The 22579-nt window shown below is 38.3% G+C and overlaps 1 protein-coding gene across 2 annotated transcripts; it reads right to left on the reverse strand.

The window, feature by feature from the left end:
* Positions 1 to 1605: 1605 nt before the first annotated feature.
* On the reverse strand, positions 1606 to 21621 carry SLC23A3 (solute carrier family 23 member 3). Of its 2 annotated transcripts, XM_070729151.1 has the most exons (12): positions 21452 to 21621; positions 20808 to 20971; positions 16305 to 16399; positions 15322 to 15395; positions 13068 to 13249; positions 11669 to 11792; positions 9850 to 9997; positions 9174 to 9427; positions 6656 to 6761; positions 4381 to 4548; positions 3027 to 3122; positions 1606 to 2384 (listed from the first exon to the last, which is right to left on the reverse strand). In XM_070729151.1, exons 1-12 carry the CDS (start codon positions 21548 to 21550, stop codon positions 1981 to 1983), a joined length of 1914 nt encoding a protein of 637 aa, XP_070585252.1. In that variant the 5' UTR covers positions 21551 to 21621; the 3' UTR covers positions 1606 to 1980. The 2 variants fall into 2 exon arrangements, with proteins under 2 accessions (XP_070585252.1, XP_070585243.1); XM_070729142.1 differs by lacking the exon at positions 20808 to 20971 and having other exon boundaries at positions 21452 to 21518.
* Between the last annotated feature and the right edge of the window lie 958 nt (positions 21622 to 22579).

Raw genomic sequence — 22579 nt, forward strand, 5'->3', positions numbered from 1 at the left:
GTAGGGCCGGGCGGGTGGGCGGGCGGTACTGCGTTTGTTTGTTTTTGTTTGTTTAACAATTAGCGATGTGAAAGCAGGAGAAGATACTTCACATATTGTACACTACTCAAAATAAATAAATAAGAGGGACACTTATCTACAATTGATCTCTCCTCCTTGGTCTGTAAGGGGCGTGCATAAGCGCACCATTGTGCCTACCGTCCCTATCCTATTGTCTACTTTTTATCATTACTTATCTAATGTTTAATAGAGTGCCTCATGTTGTGGTGACCCCCAACCATAAGTCTACAGCCAATTCTCCCAACAGAGCTTTAAGCTGATTGGTAGGAAGGTCAGAAAGATACCCCCACTGTAAACGCCTGATTGGTTAGATTGTAAAAATATGTTCCAAGGCTCCAGAAGCTTTAGTTCCTAACACCATGGGAAATTTGTCTTTTCCCATGGGCTTAGGCGACCTCTGTGAAATGGTCATTCAATCCCCAAAGGGGTCCTGACTCCCAGGTTGAGAACCACTGTTTTAGCTTTTAGCTGCTTGCTGTAATGTGCTACTCATTTCAAAGAGCAAAATAAAGCAGAATAAATAACAACCAAATCGTTGTCTACCTCAACTTTACTATCTAAATCTATTACAAATATTCTTTCTGATATTAATCCATGAACTTGAGTGGTTGATAAAAAGGATCTTAAAGAGTGACTTTTGAAAAAAATGGTCAAAGCCAAATGTTCCAAGCCCTTAGAAAATGCCCCCAAAATGAAATTGTCACTACATTAGCATACTGTAAATCCTTCCTTCTCTGTTAAGTTGTATTGCCTGTTTGTGGTTGGAAAATTTAGGCAACTTCTTACTGACAATCAGTGTTCCCTCTAATTTTTTTGGGGGGGGGGGGCGGAAAAGTATAGTGTCTGAGCGGCAGTCCCTTTGGGACTGGGCGGCACAGAAATAATAAATAAATAAATAAATAAACAAACAAACAAACAAACAAACAAAAAACCCACCCTGTTTTGCCTCAGAGAATTTCAAAATAAAATACTGTGCTGTGTGTCTATAACAGTGAGCTCATAATAGGGCAACTCTATCAATATCAAAATGCCACTTAAATAGTTGAGCTAGTTTCAAACTAGATTTTGATTTTCTTTCTCTCTTCCTTACTCCCATTCTTTTTCTTTTTCTTTTCCTTCCTCTCTTTTTTCTATCTGTTTCTCTCTCTTCCTCTCTCTCTCCTTCCCTCTCACTCTTTCCCTCTCGGCTTCTGGGCAGGTTTGGAAAACTCTGAGTTGATGATGATTTTTAAGTGAGCGATTGCTCACTGCTCAGCTTAGAGGGAACTATGCTGACAATAGTTCAGATTTTTGAAACTGAGATCTGGTAGTCCTATTGTTCGTGATGCTATGTTTTCGATATGTAAAATAAATAATTACATTTTTATTTTAAAACCCAATATACATAATTGCAGTGTGTAAGGCCTTCAGGATTATTGGAGTTTGAGTCAATTTCAGCCTAAATCAGCAAACATGATTGTAATATAACCTGACAATACTGGGAGGAATACCTCTGTTCTAGATACAGGGCAATCTGAGTGATAAATAAAGGTTTTCATTGAACAATTAAAGATTCAGATCTTTAATGAAAGAGAAGTACAAAAAAAACCCATCATCAGATTAATTATCCAATACAAGCACTGTAATATAATTAGGCTCAGAATTCTGGTCTAGGTTTGCACACTGTCCACTTTAGTATTGCGTAACTATTCACTCAAGCAGAAAAATAAAATTTCTTAATGGAAGTTGAGATAGAAATAAACAAACAATATCCCAGGTAAAGAAATGCTAAAAGAAAAAAAAACTTAAAATACATGTTTTAACAAAGATTGTCAGCTTATTTTTGTCTCCAAGGTACTTAGCACACAAAATGTTTGAAATTTCAAAGTAATTTATATAGTCTTTGTAGAATATTTTATAGGAAAAAGGGTTCTTTTTAAATCAACAGAGAGGAATCACCTCATGAACCATTGATCTACCATGATTATGATTCTCCAAATTCCCTTGCATGATTTTAAAATCCTTCTCTGTTTCCAGCTTTATTTCTGATTCCAGTTTCACTGTTTCGCTTTTCACCAGTAGATCTGTGGTTTCTTCATCTAAATGGTGCAGTTCTTTGGATAACGGATAATGATTCATAGTTTCCTGTTCACTTTTCTCAAGGGGACAGAGAAGACAGAAAGGAAACCCTTTACACCACGATGGGGGCAAATGCCTTTGTGGGTTTAAAGGTAGTTTACATCTTTGTGCAGAATCCTCTTCCTTTTTGTGTTGAAGCGAATTGCTTCCAGTTTCTAGATTTCTTGTTGACAAAGGGTTGAGTAGTCCACGCTCTTGCAGAGTACCTTGGGGGGGGGGGGGGAGGAATCATATCAATTCAAAATATCCATAAATATGGGTTGTAATTATGAGGAAATTTTATCTTTAGGTATTATGGTTCCACATCCTTTTCATTGTTTGTAAAATAATATAAAGTGCATGTTTTGGCCCTCAAAGCAGTTTGCAATGTTTAAACTGTATAAGTGTTATACTAAGTAGATAAAAGAAGGCTATAAGCAGCTAAGAATCAAACGTATTAAAATTTGTTTTAAAATGTTTTTACTTGCTGCCTTTTGACTGTTTTGACTTGCTTATTTAATAATAAGACCTTGCTAACATTTTAGGAGATATTTTTTAAAAGGTGACTCGATAGTATATGTTACAGTGTAGATAAGTACGGTATACTTCTGTTCACTAGATGCAACATAATTATGTCCCATCCCTTTGGAATAACAATCAAAATACCAATCAGAAATTTAAAAGTAAGAGTTATACAAAGAATTTTCAGCAATGTGACTAAGCCAAAGCTATCACCAAAATAGTCATAAATATAAATATTTGTAAATGCAGCAGTTATTGTCCTCTGGCAATAACATTAAATTATAAATAATTAACTGTAGAAGACCTGTCTCAATAACTCATCAGAATAAGTAGATCTGTCTCCTCACCTGAGACTGTGTTTTCTAAGAAGAAGGATAGGAATCCAGTTATAAAAGAAGGAACCATCAACAAAGAAAGCAGAAAGAGATCCAATGGGACATAGCCTGTAGAAAGAGCATCATTATTAATTTAACAATGTCATGTCCTGATGTTTTATTTGTAACATTTCCCACGCTGATCTAATTTAATCCACAAGGAAAGGATTAGATTAGATTAGATTAGATTTATTGGATTTATATGCCGCCTCTCTCCGCAAACTCGGGGCGGCTCACAACAATAAAAAAAACAAAAAATAAAAAAAATAATTAAAAATAGAAGTGGCAAAATAAAAAGATATTTACTGAAATAGAGCTTTTGCCTATCAATTGCATTTGAAAGGGAATTGCTAAATAATAATCCCACAACCAGGAAGATCTAAATCTTCCTGATACAGAATGAGTGATAACACAAATAAAAACCCTATCTGTACATCTTCACACTTAGGAAGCTTCATATGGGAAAAGATTTATTTATTTATTTATTTATTTATTTATTTATTACTTAGATTTGTATGCCGCCCCTCTCCGAAGACTCGGGAAAAGATAACTTCTTGAACAATTTATCTAAAATCATTTATTTCTGTTTCTCTTTAATTTCAATATACAGTGGTACCTCTACTTACAAACGCCTCTACTTAGGAAATTTTCTAGATAAGAATCAGGTGTTCAATATTTTTTTGCCTCTTCTCAAGAACCATTTTCCACTTACAAACCTGAGCCTCCGAAACTGTAACCGGAAAAGGCAGGGAGAAGCCTCTGTGGGGCCTTTCTAGAAATTTCCTGGGAGGAAACAGGGCCGGAAAAGGTGGGGAGAAGCCTCCATGGGACATCTCTAGGAATCTCCTGGGAGGAAACAGGGTCTCCACTCTCCCTGTGGTTTCCCCAATCGCACACATTATTTGCTTTTACATTGATTCCTATGGGAAAAATTGCTTCTTCTTGCAAATTTGTCTACAAGAACCTGGTCACAGAACAAATTAAGTTCGTAAATAGAGGTACCACTGTAGCTTAATTCAGCAACCTGGATCAAGGGACACTTAATTGTTTGAAGGTTCTAAGTTATCTCATTATTACAACTGGAAAGAATTACTGGTAATTTCAGAATGTATTAACACAGGCAGAGTTTAAATGGGCTGTCCAGGCATTTGGGTTATAACTCTTATTATAGGCCAGGATTAGAAGTAGATTTGCTGTTTGGGAATGAAACAAGTCATTAAAATAAAACATCTGGCTAAAAAAAATTCATTCCTTTTTCATTTGTCTTGCTATACTTATAGCTCTGAGCATGCAGAAAACCTCACCCCACTCCACACCCAGCCAGTACCTGTGGTAAGGGATCCAGGTGCTCCAAACAGCCACTTTGGAACCAGAAGTCCCATGAACATGGTGAAGCCCACAATGAAGATATTCCTGCCCGAATCAATATCTGTGTATTGGAAGTAGGAGACACCGGTGCCCACAGCTACACTGTATGTTACGCAAAGCACTCCTCCTAAAGACAGCATTGGCGATCAAAGATGCCCGGTGAATGAAAAAGCAGGACAGAATTCATTTGATGTTGGGACAGAGTAGCAGAATAAAAGGTAATTTTAGATGACCATTTCCTGATGCTACCAACCAACAGGCATTCTGCTTTTCCAACTTTTCCTGCTTAACAGATCTTTTTATGGTAAGAAAAAACAAAAATGGACAAATTCTAATGGCTGCTGCAAATAGAGTTACAAATGGAAATCAGTAATAATATTTTTATCCCATAAATAAGACAGTGAGTTTTAAAAATTGTCAGGAAGTACCCATGATCAGGGAATGCAGCCTGCTGTTTTCTGGGAATTGAGCATTGCTAAAAATGACCATGCAGAGTCCCTGTCTCCAGAAATAAAGTTTCAAAATTATGTGGTTTTTTTAAAAAAAAAATTTTTGATTTAGGTACAGCAACCAAGCAAAACAGGTATAGACTCCCAACTGATAGTTAAGACTGCAGAAATAACAATCACAATCAGCCTGCCTTCTATAGAAGACCTGCATATTTTGAAGGTCAGAAGGAAGGCTGAGAAGATATCTGCAGACCCCTCACACCCTGGACCTAAACTCTTTCAACTCCCCCCCTTGGGACGGTAGTTCAGGACATTGCAGGCCATAACAACTGGGACAATTTTTTCCCCTCATGCCATCACTCGGGACCACCTCCTTCCTCATACCTTGGTGCAGCCAGTAAAGGACCACAGAGTCGGCCTTTTCCAAGTCCTGTCCACCAAACAATGTTGGTTGGCGGGGCATTGGGGAAGAGCCTTCTCTGTAGTGGCTCCAACCCTTTGGAATCAACTGCCCACAGAGATCCACACTATCTCCACTCTACTGGTCTTCCAGAAAGCCGTTAAGACCTGGCTTTTCTGACAGGCCTGGAATTAGGTTAATTGCAAGTATGTATGGGTTTTTTATAACATTACTGGTTTAGTGTATTGTTGATTTTATTATTATATTTTAACTGTTTTTATTGTTGTTGTATTTATTTCTGCTGTTAGCCGCTCTGAGTCCATTTTGGAGTGAGCGGCATATAAATACAATAAATTAAATTACATACATACATACATACTCTGCTGAATACCTAATTCTCCCAGTGCTCTGTAATGTCGATGTATATTTACCAAGGTACTATGGCTGTAGCATTATTATTGATCTTTCTTATTATCTTTCCCCCCTCTTATTGGTTTATTATTATTGCTGTCGTTGTTGTCATTATTATTATTATTATTATTATTATGTTAATGCTGCTACTACTAATAATAATAATAATAACATGCAAAGCAACAGAATAATTATAGTCACAATAATAATAATAATAATAATAATAATAATAATAATAATAATATTTTCCCGTCTTATTGGTTTATTATTATTGCTGTTGTTGTCATTGTCATTATTATTATTATTATTATTATTACTATTATTATTATTATGTTAATGCTACTACAACTACTACTACTACTACTACTAATAATAATAATAATAATAATAACAATGACAGCAACAGCAATAATAATAAAAAGATTATTATTATTATTATTATTATTATTATTATTATTATTATTATTGTGACTATAATTATTCTGTTGCTTTGCATGTACACTGAGAGTTTCTGCATTGGAGACAAATGCCTTGGCCAAATAAAATATTCCATTCATAGAAACATAGAAGACTGACGGCAGAAAAAGACCTCATGATCCATCTAGTCTGCCCTTATACTGTTTTCTGTATTTTATCTTAGGATGGATATATGTTTATCCCAGGCATGTTTAAATTCAGTTACTGTGGATTTACCAACCACGTCTGCTGGAAGTTTGTTCCAAGGATCTACTACTCTTTCAGTAAAATAATATTTTCTCATGTTCAGTTCAATAATATTTTCTCATGTTCAGTAAAATAATATTTTCTTATGTTCAGTTCAATAATATTTTCTCATGTTCAGTAAAATAATATTTTCTCATGTTCAGTTCAAAAAAGAGGCAGGACCAATTTACCTTACTGATGAGAGTAAGCAGATAGTGGCCCAGATTACCCTCAATCTATACCCAGGGAAATATGCTGAAAGCATTTATTACCATGAATTCCAAGAGGGATGGTGGTAAGAAATCCCATGAGGCGGGGAGAGAGGCCCAACACTATGCATGCCAATGCCCCAATCCACACTGAGCGATACGAGGTCGCCTGAAGATGGAAAACAGAATGAAAGGTCATCTCCTACCTACGTTGGCCTCATGGATGTTACCTCACAGATCTCTCTACATGCCATTAAACTAAATTGAAGCTGAGAGTAAAAGTGCTCTATTAAATGAAGCAAACAGGGGGGGAAATCCCTTCAGATATGTGATATGTTTGTTTGGAAACAGATGTTTCAGCACGGGTCATACTGTATGGGACTCTTAGTCTTACTCAACTTACAACAGTTAATTTAGTGACTGTTCAAAGTTACAATGGCACTGTAAAAAGTGACTAATGATCATTTTTCATAACTTATGACCAATTCAGCATCGCTATCATTATGTGATTTACATTCAGATGATTTACTAGGCAGATGATTCATATTTATGACGGATGCAGTGTCCCAGGGTCATGTGATCACTTTTTGCAACCTTCTCACAAGCAAAGGCAATGGGGAAGCTTGATTCATTTAACAACCATGTTACTAATTTAACAACTGCAGGGATTTACTCAACAAATGTGGCAAAAAGTCATAAAATGGGGCAAAACTTACCTAACTAATTTCTCATTTAGCAACATAAGTTTTAGTCTCAATGGTGGTCGTAAGTTGAGGACTATGTGTATTTCTGTGGCATTTCCCACCCCCCCACCCCCCAAATATCTGGATGGGCTCAGATGTTCTTCCTTCTGGAGCTCAAATTGTGAAAATCCCATAATTAATTCAATCATTCTTTTCCTTGTTATTGTGAAGTTAAAAACTTGAGAGAGATTCCACTTAGAAACATAGAAGACTGACGGCAGAAAAAGACCTCATGGTCCATGTAGTCTGCCCTTATACTATTTCCTGTATTTTATCTTACGATGGATATATGTTTATCCCAGGCATGTTTAAATTTAGTTACTGTGGATTTACCAACCATGTCTCTTGGAAGTTTGTTCCAAGGATCTACTACTCTTGAATTTCCAAAGGAAAAATAGATTATAACTGTAGTATCATAATTTGATAAAATACAGTTACTTTCAGTAAGGTACAGCTCAATGAACATGGCAAGCCCAAGTTGAAATAAACCGAAAGAATAAATTACTACATCTGTTCTTAGGAGAAAAATATAAAAATTTGGAGTCATTATCCAGCTGTCTATGTTCACATAAGATATTTAGACATGGCTATTTTATTATTATTATTATTATTATTATTATTATTATCATTATCATTATCATTATCATTATCATTATCATTATCATTATCATTATCATTATCATTATCATTATCATTATCATTATCATTATCATTATCATTATCATTATCATTATTATTAATTAGATTTGTATGCCACCCCTCTCCAGAGACTCGGAGCGGCTCACAACAGCAAAACAGCACAAATCCAATAGTTAAAAAATAGCGAACAGTTATTTCCCACAGAGTTAGCCTTCTCCGGATCCCATCGACAAAACAATGTCGATTGGTGGGACCCAGGGGAAAAGCCTTCTCTGTGGCAGCCCCAACCCTCTGGAACCAACTCCCCCCAGAGATCAGAATTGCCCCCACCCTCCTCGCCTTTCGTAAGCTCCTTAAAACCCACCTCTGTCGTCAGGCATGGGGGAACTGAGATATTCTTTCCCCCTAGGCCTATACAATTTATACATGGTATGTTTGTGTGTGTGCTTGTTTGGTTTTTAATAAGTTTTTTTTTAGTTATTTTAAATATTAGATTTGTCATATGCTGTTTTTATTATTGTTGTTAGCCGCTCCGAGTCTATGGAGAGGGGCGGTATACAAATCAAATCAAATCAAATCAAATCAAGAAATAAATACACTGCTAAAAAAAATAAAGGGAATACTTAAACAATAGAATATAACTCCAAGTAAATCAAACTTCTGCGAAATCAAACTGTCCGCCTAGGAAACAACACTGATTGACAATAAATTTCACATGCTGTTGTGCAAAATGGAATAATGTGTAAATGAAATATTCAATGAGAATATTTCATTCGTTCAGATCTAGGATGTGTTATTTGAGTGTTCCCTTTATTTTTTGTGAGCAGTGTATATTTCACCTGGGCGGGTTCACACAACATTTACCAAGAACCACAAAACTATGGAATTTTAAAACATTCTAAGACACAAAAGGTGAACTGTATTAAGGCTTAGCTTATTGTATGAACCTAGCCACTATATCTCCATACACAAATGAAGAACTTTGTAGTCTATTTTTAAAACTGGGCGGATGTTCCCATTCTTAAAGGGCACTGATTTTCATGCGAGATCTCCGCATTATCAAACATGTACAAGATAGTAGATATTGGTATAAACATAAACATTAGCAAAGTAGGTACAGGTAAATTAGGAAATAAGACAGGAACAGTAGACAAAATGGTGCGCTTGTGCAATCCCATACCCCCAACCCATACTGGTACCTGAGTCAGGCTGCTGGCACAGGCGTTGGACATACTGGAGGCAGTTCCAGACATGCTTCCCAGCAAAGCGGATAGGAGACTGCCAAGACCCTCAGCACAGAGTCCTCTGTTACATGAATGCCGCAGTGGGGGTGGATTCTTTAGGGCTTTGCTGCACAGCAGGTAGCAGCCTATGGAGTTCACACTTGCAGTAACTCCCATGGCAGCACCGATACCAATTGCATGGGTGCTAAGCACCGGCCAGCCCTGCTCACCTGGTATAGAGAAAAGGATTGGAATCAGAATGTTGTTTGGCGGGCCCCAGGGGAAGAGCCTTCTGTGTGGCGGCCCCAGCCCTCTGGAATCAACTCCCCCCAGAGATTAGAACGGCCTCCACCCTCCTTGTCTTTCGCAAATTACTCAAGACCCACCTTTGTCACCAGGCATGGGGGAGTTAGGATATTCCTTCCCCTAGGCCATTGCAAGTTATGTATGGTATGTTTGTGTGTATGTTTGGTTTTTATAATAAGGGTTTTTAGTTGTTTTATTAAATTGGATTGTTACATGTTGTTTTTTATCATTGTTGTTAGCCGCCCCGAGTCTGCGGAGAGGGGCGGCATACAAATCCAATAAACAAATAAATAAATAAAGATTAGCACAAGGGAAAAGCCGAGTCTGGCGTGGCCAACTCACTAACCTGGGTAAGGTATCTTGAACCACGGGGACTGCAGAGTGCTGTTGCTGAGGTTAAGATGTTGTACGGAAGGATGCAAGCTGTGCCAAGGGATTGCAACAGGTCTAAGAATCCCACAGATAACCCAGATGCTACAGAAGGGCAGCAGAACCTGCAGCAAATATAGAGTGGACGTGGGAAGAATCCTTCTCAACACAGAGGCTGAGTCTTCAATTTTCTCTCCCCCATCTGGTAAGTAGGCACCATCCACCCATCTTTAACATAGCATACTCTGATGGGATGCTCTAACGCAGTGTTTCCCAACCTTGGCAACTTGAAGATATCTGGACTTCAACTCCCAGAATCCCCCAGCCAGCATTCGCTGGCTGGGGAATTCTGGGAGTTGAAGTCCAAATATCTTTAAGTTGCCAAGGTTGGGAAACACTGCTCTAACGGAAACCACTCCGGAGGTTGATCATAACAACAGAGTTGGAAGGGACCTTGGAGATCTTCTAGTCCAACCTCCTGCTTAGGCAGGAAATTCTACACAACTTCAGACAAATGGTTATCCAACATCTTCTTTAAAACTTCCAGTGTTTGAGCATTCACAACTTCGGGAGGCAAACTGTTCCACTGATTAATTGTTCTAACTCTCAGGAAATTTCTCCTTAGTTCTAAGTTGCTTCTCTCCTTGATTCGTTTCCACCCATTGCTTCTTTTTCTACCCTCTGGTGCTTTGGAGAATAGTTTGACTCCCTCTTCTTTGTGGCAACCCCTGAGATATTGGAATACTAGTATCATGTCTCCCCTAGTCCTTCTTTTCATTAAACTAGCCATGCCCAGTTCCTACAACCGTTCTTCATATGTTTTAGCCTATAGTCTCTTAATCATTTTTGTCCCTCTTCTCTGCACTTTTGCTAGAGTCTCAACATCATTTTTGCATCGTGGCGACCAAAACTGAATTCCAAGGGTGGCCTTACCAAGGCCTTATAAAGTGGTATTAACACTTAACCGCCTTCTGCCGCACGAATCCCACCGACCGATTAGGTCCCACAGATTTGGCCATCTCCGGGTCCCATCGACTAAACAATGTCGTTTGGCGGGTCCCAGGGGAAGAGCCTTCTCTGTGGTGGCCCCGACTCTCTGGAACCAGCTCCCCCCGGAGATTAGAACTGCCCCCACCCTCCTTGCCTTCTGTAAACTCCTTAAAACCCACCTTTGCCGCTAGGCATGGGGGAATTGAGATATCTCCCCCGGGCCTATACAATTTATGTATGGTATGTTTGTATGTACTGTATGTCTGATTAATAATGGGGTTTTTTAAATGTTTTTAAATTATTAGATTTGTTATGAATTGTTCTATTGCTGTTGTCAGCCGCCCGAGTCTACGGAGGGGGCGGCATACAAATCTAATAAATAAGTAAATAAGTAAATAAGTAAATAAGTAAATACCGGTAAGTAAATAAATAAGTAAATAAGTAAATAAGTAAATAAGTAAATAAGTAAATAAGTAAATAAGTAAATAAGTAAATAAGTAAATAAGTAAATAAGTAAATAAGTAAATAAGTAAATAAGTAAATAAGTAAATAAGTAAATAAGTAAATAAATAAGTAAATAAGTAAATAAGTAAATAATAAATAAATAAATAAATACACACACAAAATTTTTTTTAAATAGTCCCAATCCTGCTATCCTTGAAAACCCACATTCTGAAATCAGACAGGAGAGTGAAATGTATTTCTATATTGAGGGTCTTGATCTCCAAGATATCACCTTCATTCATTTGTTTTATCGCCCTGATGTTTGATTGTTAACTTTTAAATAATAACTCATGAATTGGTACCGAAAACATGTGGAGGGCTGGATCCTCAAATGTTACAGAAAGTCCTTTGGTTTGGCTCCACTGGCAGTGAGGCAGTCGGAAAGAAGCCAGATGTTGGGATATCAAAATACACAGCAACACAAGCCTGAAAAAGATGGTAGGGTAGGTGGGATTCTGTAATATGCTGCCAAAGGAAGAGGGAACTTGGTCTTACACAGATCTGCTTTATGGGTAAATTATGTGAAGCCCACTCTGATATTAAGGTATGTATATTTAAAATCCCTATTCTGGTATTAGAGGCAATACGTTTAATAGAGCAGTGTTTCCCAACCTTGGCAACTTGAAGATATCTGGACTTCAACTCCCAGAATTCCCCAGCCAGCATTCGCTGGCTGGGGAATTCTGGGAGTTGAAGTCCAGATATCTTCAAGCTGCCAAGTTTGGGAAACACTGTATTAGAGAAATGCCAACCACACAAAAAGAGTCAAGAATATGGACTTTTGCACATCTTGCATTTTGCATTTAAAAGTAAATGTGAGAATAATGGCATATGTTTAAATTCTGCTTTTATTAGTAGAAGGAAAATCCAAGTTTTAAACTTCTAAGGTCAGCCATTACCTCACAAAAAGTTTTGTGGAATTAAAAATTTCATAGAGGAATATTTAAAAATTAGAAATATATTGCACTGGCTGCTGATTGGTTTCCAGTCACAATTCAAAGTGTTGGTAATGACCTTTAAAGCCCTTCATGGCATTGGACCAGAATACCTCTGGAACCACCTTCTACCGCACAAATCCCAGCGGCCGATAAGGTCCCACAGAGTTGGCCTTCTCCAGATCCCATCAACCAAACAATGTCGTTTGGCGGGTCCCAGGGGAAGAGCCTTCTCTGTGGTGGCCCCGGCCCTCTGGAATTAACTCCCCCCGGAGATTAGAACAGCCCCCACCCTCCTTGTCTTTCGCAAGTTACTCAAGACCCACCTATATCGCCAGGCATGGGGGAACTAAGACATCTCCCCCAGACTTTCTTATATTTTATGTTTGGTATGTATGTGTTGTATGGTTTTTAACAGTTGGGGGTTTTTATATAATTTTTATTATTAGATTTGTTCCATTGTATACTGTTTTTATTACTCTTGTGAGCCACCCCGAGTCTTCGGAGAGGGGCGGCGTACAAATCCAATAAATTATTATTATTATTATTATTATTATTATTATTATTGTGTTTTAAGAACATCTGGATTTCAGTTTCAGCATTAAGAAGCCCTCTTACAGCTTTCTGCTGAGGGAAACCAATCAGCTGGAATACTCGTGCCACTTCTCAGAGAACCTCTGGTTACCACATAACGGTTGGAAAAGGTATCTGATATTTGGCTGGTTTTCTGAAAAGAGTTAGAGAAAAAGGGTGTTGAAGAACCTACAGCACAGCGATTATCCAGTTCTCAGAACAGAGAAGAGCAGCAGGCTTGTAAGCTGAAAGTCCAATAACAGAAAGGCTTGGGGCCAGGACCATGGGGCCACAATGGTGGACAATCCATCCACAGACGCCAGTCACTCCCAACAGCATCTGTATTACACCAGAGACTACTACTGCACCAGTGATCTGGGGGGGGGGGGGAGAGAGAGAGAGGAAATATTATTAAAACTATAGGATTTATGACTGCAGAAAAGCCAGAGCAATATAAGAGCACAGTAACCCTTCCCAACGTGATCGGTCCAGATGTGTGAATTTCAGCTCCCAAAATTCTCAGTAATGGTCATACTATCTGGTGCATTTCTGGGAGAATGCTCAGATTGGGGAAGCAGAGTTAGAATGCTGGTTTAGGACTCCACTAACACTGAACTTCACAGAGTGGTTTTTGGCCAGTTACATTTATCCTAACCCATTAGGGGGTGGGTGAGGGAACTATAGCAATGCCTTCTCATGATTACTGCTCCATCTTTCTATTTCATGCAGACGAAATACTCAAAAAATAAAGGGAACACTCAAAGAATACATCCTAGATCTGAATGAATGAAATACTCTCATTGAATACTTTGTTCTGTACAAAGTTGAATGTGCACAACAGCATGTGAAATTGATTATCAGTCAGTGTTACTTCCTAAGTGGACAGTTTGATTTCACAGAGGTTTGATTTATTTGGAGTTATATTCTGTTGTTTAAGTATTCCCTTTATTTTTTTGACAAGTGTATATTAACCGGGGGTGGTGAGCACTCAGACAACCTACCAATTTGGCAAGCGAATGTCTAGGCCAGTGATGGCGAACCTTTTTTTGGTTTGCAGGCCAAAAGAGTATGTGTTTGCATGTACTAGGCATATACTCATGTCCACACCCATTTCCTCCCCCCACATGTCTACTGACTCCCATGCTTCCCTCTACGCATCCATATAACCCCCTCCACCCGCTCCCGCACATGCGCATAGGCCTCACTGAAGCCTGGAACGGTGAAAAAACAGACCAACAGGCAAACCGGAAGTCAGTTTTTCCAATCTTCCAGTTTGCCCGTTAGGCTATTTTTGCACTCCGGGGCTTCAGGAAACTTCTCTGAAGTCTCCAGAGTACAGAACAGTGTATTATTTCATAATCTTTCATGGATCATAGTTCACTCTATTCAGTGCATTAGAACTGTGATGTGGTTTTAGCAATAATCAAATGATTGGTATTATTTTATTTTATTTTATTTTATTTTATTTTATTTTATTTTATTTTATTTTATTTTATTTTATTTTATTTTATTTTATTTTATTTTATTTTATTTTATTTTATTTTATTTTATTTTATTTTATTTTATTTTATTTTATTTTATTTTATTTTATTTTATTTTATTTTATTTTATTTTATTTTATTTTATTTTATTTTATTTTATTTTATTTTATTTTATTTTATTTTATTTTATTTTATTTTATTTTAATTTATTTTTTTCTGCCCATCTCACCTATAGGGAACTCCAGGCATCTTACAATCAAATAAAAGCAACACAATTAAACACAAAAGCAATAGCTATTAACATTAAAATTGATCTAAACATTAACAAAGATGGCAAGGAAAGGAGCAAGATGCATATGATGAGGAGGTGGGATCTTATTTCAGTCCATTCACCACCTCCAGTACACACGCTCCATCAGGGCCTTTGCCCAAGACTGCCGGTTTGTTGCAAATTTAATTTATAGTTATAATTTAAATTATTGTATCTTCTCTTTTAAATAGCAGAAAATAATGTATACTTCCAGAAAACCACATCAATTTTAAAGATATGTAAAAGTATAATCTCAAATGTAACAGTGTCTTGTTTTAGTATTATTGTTATAATTTAATAACTATTTAAAAGCAATGTTATAAAGATCTACATTTCTTCTCTAAACTTGACAGGCTATTTGGATATTAATAAATTTCCATCTGCTAGCTTAACAACTGGGGGGTTTTCAGTGTGTAATTTGTCATCAATTGCCCTACATTAAACTAAGCAGGCAACTGATGCATACATAATATTACCAAGACTAAAAGCCCTGAAACTGAAAGTATTATAAAATGTATTTCTGTTCACACAACAGAATTTCTCCCCTGATGTCCTCCAATTCTCTCTTGAGCCCAGGTGCTATTGTTTGGCACTCTTATCTGAGTGCTATTTATCCTAGAACCAGCCTTGTTCTCTGACAGATCAAACCTACCAACCTCATGGAATAATTGCATTGGGTTTCTTATGTTCTCACAGCCTAGCCCAGCACATATTTCAGAAGCCTCAGTGCCTAAAGGGGAAAGAAGGATATGCACATTTGTATGAGGTTCTCAGAATAAAAATAATATTAAGAAAAAGGGGGAACCCCCAGCATTCAATATCTTGTGAAAGAAATCTATAGAATTCAATGGAGAAAAGATGCTAAGTGAAATAATGGAAATCTAAGGGCAAATAGAACACAATCTGAACCCAAACAAGAACTGAAAATATTAACTGCAGTTCTCTGATTAAGACTTTTTCATCATTTAGGAAGGAAAAGGAGAAAGTGAACACAAGAACAAGGGGACACAATCTGAAGTTAGTTGGGGGAAAGATCAAAAGCAACATGAAAAAATATTATTTTACTGAAAGAGTAGTAGATCCTTGGAACAAACTTCCAGCAGACGTGGTTGGTAAATCCACAATAACTGAATTTAAACATGCCTAGGATAAACATATATCCATCCTAAGATAAAAATACAGGAAATAGTATAAGGGCAGACTAGATGGATCATGAGGTCTTTTTCTGCCGTCAGTCTTCTATGTTTCTATGAAAGGAAAACAAATAGAAATAGAGTATCAAAAGGTAAGGATAAAAGGCAGCTGTTACCTTCGATATTTTACCCGTATATGTAGCACAGTTGGAAACAGAAGACTGCTTTAGATTGCCTTTCTACTGATTGGACAAAGCAAAGTGTGCATTTTGTCCTGATAAAATATGAGATGGTTACATTAGTTCTTCTAAAGGATGGATTTACAATGACATCAGACACCCATCATCACCACCTGTTTTCCACTGAATATAACAACATTTGCTAAATCCAAAGAAAGTAGCATAGGCATAGGGGATCCTGCCAGCTTTGCTATTGTCATTACAATGCCTTGTTCCTAATGATATGTTTTGGGAGGAGTGGTGGGTACTGTGTAGATCATAACTTACTGTTTTCTTTTGATTGATGAACAGGAGCCATCTGCTGGATCAGTACCATGGCTGGGATAAGGAATTCAAAAGTTGGACCCTGCACCAGAGGCAATCTGCAGGGATGACAAAGGCAATATGTTGGAAGGACTGGTGATAACTTAAACGGAGGACTCATTATCCATCTCCAAAGTTAGTTTTCCAGATTCACAAAATTTTCCTTCTATACTCTGCCTAGGCTTCTAGGAAAATAAAATTATGGTAATATAAGGTAAAGCAACTTGGGAGAGGGGGCATTTTAATTTTTTTTCTTTTTTTCTTTTAGTTTGTTTGTTCCTTGCATATTTATTTATCTATCTATCTATCTATCTATCTATCTATCTATCTATCTATCTATCTATCTATCTATCTATCTATTTATTGGATTTGTATGCCGCCCCTCTCCGGAGACTCGGGGCGGCTAACAACAATAATAAAACAGTATACAAAATAATCCAATAGTAAAAACCATTGAAAACCCATTAATATAAAAACCAAACATACATACAGACATACCATGCATAAAATTGTAAAGGCCTAGGGGGAAAGAGGATCTCAGTTCCCCCATGCCTGACGGCAGAGGTGGGTTTTAAGTAGCTTACGAAAGGCAAGGAGGGTGGGGGCAATTCTAATCTCTGGGGGGAGTTGGTTCCAGAGGGCCGGGGCCACCACAGAGAAGGCTCTCCCCTGGGTCCCGCCAAGCGGCATTGTTTAGTTGACGGGACCCAGAGAAGACCCACTCTGTGGGACCTAACTGGTCGCTTGGATTCGTGCAGACTTTTAGCTTTCTCTTTAATGTCTCTCTTTTTCCCCCTTTCTTTTTATCAGTTAGTGTTAGCTTTTATCTTCCTTTTTAAAACTGTTAATACAATTATCCAAAAAAAAGCGAGAAGGATATGCCTTTGTTGTGTTGAACAATAGTTTCTCAGGACCACCTTCTGGGCACAGTCTGACTGGAAGGATTAGTACCAGGGGTTGGTTCTAATTTAGCTCACTGCTCGTTCGCTTTCTCCCATATTGTATGGCCAAGCCATGTGCAGAGCAAACCCCCCACACACACACACAAATAGCACCAAAAACCTGAAAAAAAGATGGTGCGCATGCACAGTGCCGAAAACTCAGCTTCTGTGCATGAGCAGAAGCAAAAACCAGCATTTTTTGAATTTTTTTTAAAAAAAAATTCAAAAAAGAGATGGCGGCATCCACAGACTGGCAACAATAGAGGGAGATTATGATCCCGCTATATAGAGTGCTGGTGAGACCACATTTGGAGTACTGTGTTCAGTTCTGGAGACCTCACCTACAAAAAGATATTGATAAAATTGAACAGGTCCGAAGACGGGCTACAAGAATGGTGGAAGGTCTTAAGCATAAAACGTATCAGGAAAGACTTAACGAATTCAATCTGTATAGTCTGGAGGACAGAAGGAAAAGGGGAGACAGGATTGAAACATTTAAATATGTTAAAGGGTTAAATAAGGTCCAGGAGGGAAGTGTTTTTAATAGGAAAGTGAACACAAGAACAAGGGGACACAATCTGAAGTTAGTTGGGGGAAAGATCAAAAGCTACGTGAGAAAATATTATTTCACTGAAAGAGTAGTAGATCCTTGGAACAAACTTCCAGCAGACGTGGTTGGTAAATCCACAGTAACTGAATTTAAAGATGCCTGGGATAAATATATATCCATCCTAAGATAAAATACAGGAAATAGTATAAGGGCAGACTAGATGGATCATGAGGTCTTTTTCTGCCATCAGTCTTCTATGTTTCTATGTTTCTAATAGAGCCGGCTCTATAATGTCACACCAGTTTACTATCGGCTCTATAGAACCAGTGTGAACTGGGAGGAACCCACATCTGATCAGAACCACTGTAAAATTATAGCTCCAAGCCCCAATTTTACCAGAGGTTCTAAAAAGGTGCTATAGTTGATGATACCGCAAGCTTCCAAGAGACCCAGAAGAATAAACAAGGCCATTCTTCCTCCTATCCCACATCTAATGAAGGTCATTCATCAAGACTCCAAAACAGTTTCAATAAACTATCCTGACTGAAAGTTTGACTGAAATGGAACCAGAAAATCCATGATCATCCAAATGTATCTGGAGCTACATATCAATATGGAGCTGCTTCTTGATAGAATAAAATGGAATAGAATTTTATTGGCCAAGTGTGATTGGACACACAAGGAATTTGTCTTGGTGCATATGCTCTCAGCGTACATAAAAGAAAATATACATTTGTCAAGAATCATGTGGTACAACACTTAATGATTGTCATAGGGGTCAAATAAGCAATGAAGAAGCAATATTAATAAAAATCTTAGGATATAAGCAACAAGTTACAGTCATACAGTCAACATGGGAGGAAGTGGATGATAGGAATGATGAGAAAAACTAGTAGAATAGAAGTGCAGATTTAGTAGAAAGTGTGACAGTGTTGAGGGAATTATTTGTTTAGTAGAGTAATGGCGTTCGGGGGAAAAAACTGTTCTTGTGTCTAGTTGTCTTGGTTTGCAGTGCTCTGTAGCGATGTTTTGAGGGTACGAGTTGAAACAATTTGTGTCCAGGATGCAAGGGGTCAGTAAATATTTTCCCCGCCCTCTTTTTGACTCGTGCAGTATACAGGTCCTCAATGGAAGGCAGGTTGGTTGATCAATCTTTTCCTGAAATTTAACACTTGAGGCATGCCTACAATTATCTCCCAGGCTGAGGGAAGTTTTTTTCAGTAAGTCTTATTGGTGATTTTTTTTAAAAAAAAGTAGTACAGAATATATCCATACTGGATGTGTTGATCATCTCCTTTGATCATGGGGCCAATTGTATCCTAGCTGATGGGCGAAGAGTAAACAAAGTGGCTGGCCTTCAGTTGTTATTACATCCTGTCCCAGTCTTGGGAAGCTGCAAGTTTTAAAAATCCAGAAGAACAGCACAAAACATCACAACCTGAAAGGAATAGAATGCAGCAACCAGCCTATTGTCCTTTCTCCTCAGCCTCCCATGACATCGTCCCATGTGAGTGGTTATGTCTCTGAAAACCGTTTTGTTAAACGAACGCTGATTGGGTAAGACGCAGCAAGTCAAATAGACTTGCCGCCAGTTTCAATGGACTGTCAAAAGTTTCCCGCTTTTCTGAAAAGTATAAATAGCCGCGGTTTTAAGCCATTCTCTCAGTTGGAGACTGAGAGCTGAGCTGTTCTATTTGTCTGTGCTAATAAAGAGCTGATTATTAGCCCGTGGTCTCCAGGCTCCTGATTGATTTAACAGTGGCGACGAGGGTGCCCGACCTACGCGTTCCCGATGGCCTCCTCCATGGCCTTCTTCAACCCCAATCAAGACACTTGGACGACCGACATGTCCAAATTCAGAATCTTTCTCCAAGCAAGCAACCTCCAAGACGCTTCCGATGACAGAAAGCGTGCTGAGTAGCTCTGCCATTGTGGACTGCCTATTTTATTTTCTTCGTTTGTCAAACTTATGGGCAGCTTTTCCTCATAGACAATATTAAACACCTCCCTCCTCCAACTGTATTCAAATAGCAACCTTTTGAAGCTGGGTAGTCACTAGCCCCAAATCACTCTGGGAGATTCCTTGGCTAAAGGTAGGCCTCAATCTGAGTCTCCTTGCTCATTGTTCAACATATCTCAAGACCTAAAATGGTCACCTAACATCAAAAACATCATCAAAAAAGCACAACAAAGAATGTTCTTTCTGCGCCAGCTCTTGAAGCTCAAACTGCCCAAGGAGCTGCTGACACAGTTCTACAGAGGAATCACTGAGTCTGTCGTCTGCACCTGTATAACTGTCTGGTTTGGTGCTGCAACCCAACAGGACCGACACAAGCTTCAGAGGATAATCAGAACTGCAGAAAAAACAATTGCTGCCAACCTGCCCTCCATTGAGGACCTGTATACAGCATGAGTCAAAAAGAGGGTGGTGAAAATATTTACTGACCCCCTCGCATCCTGGACACAAACTGTTTCAACTCCTATCCTCAAAACGTCGCTACAGAGCACTGCACACCAAGACACAAGAACAGGTTTTTTCCGAACGCCATCACTCTACTAAACAAATAATTCCCTCAACACTGTCAGACTTTGTACTAAATCTGCACTTCTATTCTACTAGTTTTTCTCATCATTCCTATCATCCTTTTCCTCCCACTTAGGACTGTATGACTGTAACTTGTTGCTTATATCCTAAGATTTTTATTAATATTACTTCTTCATTGCTTATTTGACCCCAATGACAATCATTAAGTGTCGTACCACATGATTCTTGACAAATGTATATTTTATTTTATGTACGCTGAGAGCATATGCACCAAGACAAATTCCTTGTGTGTCCAATCACACTTGGCCAATAAAATTCTATTCTATTCTATTGTCGCCCAAATTACTTTGGCTTTCAACCATAAATGAACCAAATGGACCCTAGGGAAGATTGTGGGAATATGGAGGAAGAATGAATTAAAACCAGCTTACCTGGTACCCAGACTACACTGAATGACTGTGGAGATGCCACAAGCAAAGAGATTGTGTGCTACAAATCCATCCCAAGATGGAATCGCCTTCAGTTGCTCTTTGGCCAGTTCGGCAATGAAGATAAAATGAAACACGCAGAGAAAAGACACCTGGACCAGGAGATGCTAGAGAGAAGGAAAAATCACAATGGGCTAGAGTAGAGCACTTACCCACCCTTTATAAAGCTACTGTCTCCGGAGTCTCCGGAGTGGGGCGGCATACAAATCTAATAAATAATAATAATGATAAATAATAATACTGTCCTTGTTAATAAAACAGCATAGTGTATCTAGAAAGCTTGTCTAATTCCAGAATCGCTGGCCAATAACTTCAATCAGACCTATAATTTCTGTCCTACTCCTAGAGTAACAAATCAAAGTATAGCTCATCAGTTAAAATAATAATGATCAGCTAATAATTATAACACCCCGTGGATTTTGACTTACTAACCTGACACACATGCACATCAGGATTAATGCTGGACAACCAACATGCTGAAACAATTTTTCAATTCATTAGAAACAATCTCTCACCTGCCACTACCCATCACAAGAGAGTTTGACTTCTTCTTCAGTGGAAGATTACCTCCTAGTAACTCTACTCACCTGCAAAGCCAATAAGCAACTTATAGGCCAGGGAGGCCATTTGGACCCTAGTTGAGCAAGGGGCAAGATGCTTTGGGAAGCCCTGTTGGCTTTGCTCATGCTGCTGACTTCTTCCTTTCCCTTAATGTCGCACCGCTGTCTGAAAAGTGACCTAGCAACAGGAGAGATTCTTTCTAGCTCCTCCCTTTCCTTTGGTTGTTCATTTTATTAGCTATTTGGGTCTGAACTTCCACCTTTGGCCCTTCCAGGCCACAATTCTTCGGTCCAGTCAGCTATTAACTTGGCTGGCCAAGTAACAGGCCTTCTGCTTTTAAGATATGAATGAGCCAGGATAAAAAGATAAGCAAAGGAAAGAAGCATTTTTGGATATTTTCTCCCTGTTCTAAAATAGGAACCATGTTAACACATGCAGTTCGTAAGTTAATGTGTTGTTCATTGTTGATTCATCATTTATGTTGAGTTAAGACTTAATCGAATTGGGGAGAAAACAAGAATTCTCTAGGTGAAAAATAGCTGCATTTACTTAACTGGCATTTCTGTGGACATTACCAACTTTCCTAGTCTGGTTGTACAGTAGGGTTAAAGAAATGAACAAGACCTGAGGATCGGATCTTCAAACCAAAGCCGAAACTCTAATGGTTTAATCACAGCAGCACACTTCAAATTTATATTTCCTCCTTCAGTTCTGCAGTCCCCTTCCCATGTTATTTATTATAATAAGCCTTTGTGTGATGGGGTAGCTGCATGGCTGGTGGCCGTATCGTATGCACAACTTTGCAGACCAGGGCTGCACTTTTTATTTATTTCCAATATTCATATATAATAACCCTGCGGATTCTAGAGAGTGTGTGTTTGTTTTACCAAAAGTCAACTTTTTAAAAGACCAATGTACAATAAAAGAAAGAAAAATCCAGCACTAGAGAAAAAGTTGGATTTGGCAATAGTATAGTTGTTAGCTAGCCTCCATGCCTTTATTACTTTATATTACACTTTCATTACTGCAAGATATTAGAAAATAGGGCATCTACTCTCCGCCCTGAGTCTACGGAGAAGGGCAGCATAGAAATAGATAGATAGATAGATAGATAGATAGATAGATAGATAGGGAGGGAGGGAGGGAGGGAGAAA

The sequence above is a fragment of the Erythrolamprus reginae genome, chromosome 1 (assembly GCF_031021105.1).
Source record: "Erythrolamprus reginae isolate rEryReg1 chromosome 1, rEryReg1.hap1, whole genome shotgun sequence".
NCBI lineage: Eukaryota > Metazoa > Chordata > Lepidosauria > Squamata > Dipsadidae > Erythrolamprus > Erythrolamprus reginae.

Excerpts from the sequence above, each read along its gene's own strand:
- SLC23A3 (XM_070729151.1), bottom strand. The coding sequence starts at position 21,550 with ATGAGCAAAGCCAACAGGGCTTCCCAAAGCATCTTGCCCCTTGCTCAA. Across the intron at positions 16,400-20,807 it reads CAGTGTAGTCTGGGTACCAG|ATTGCCTCTGGTGCAGGGTC; the intron begins GTAAGCTGGTTT and ends TCATCCCTGCAG. Across the intron at positions 4,549-6,655 it reads CATCCCTCTTGGAATTCATG|GAGGAGTGCTTTGCGTAACA; the intron begins GTAATAAATGCT and ends TGCTGTCTTTAG.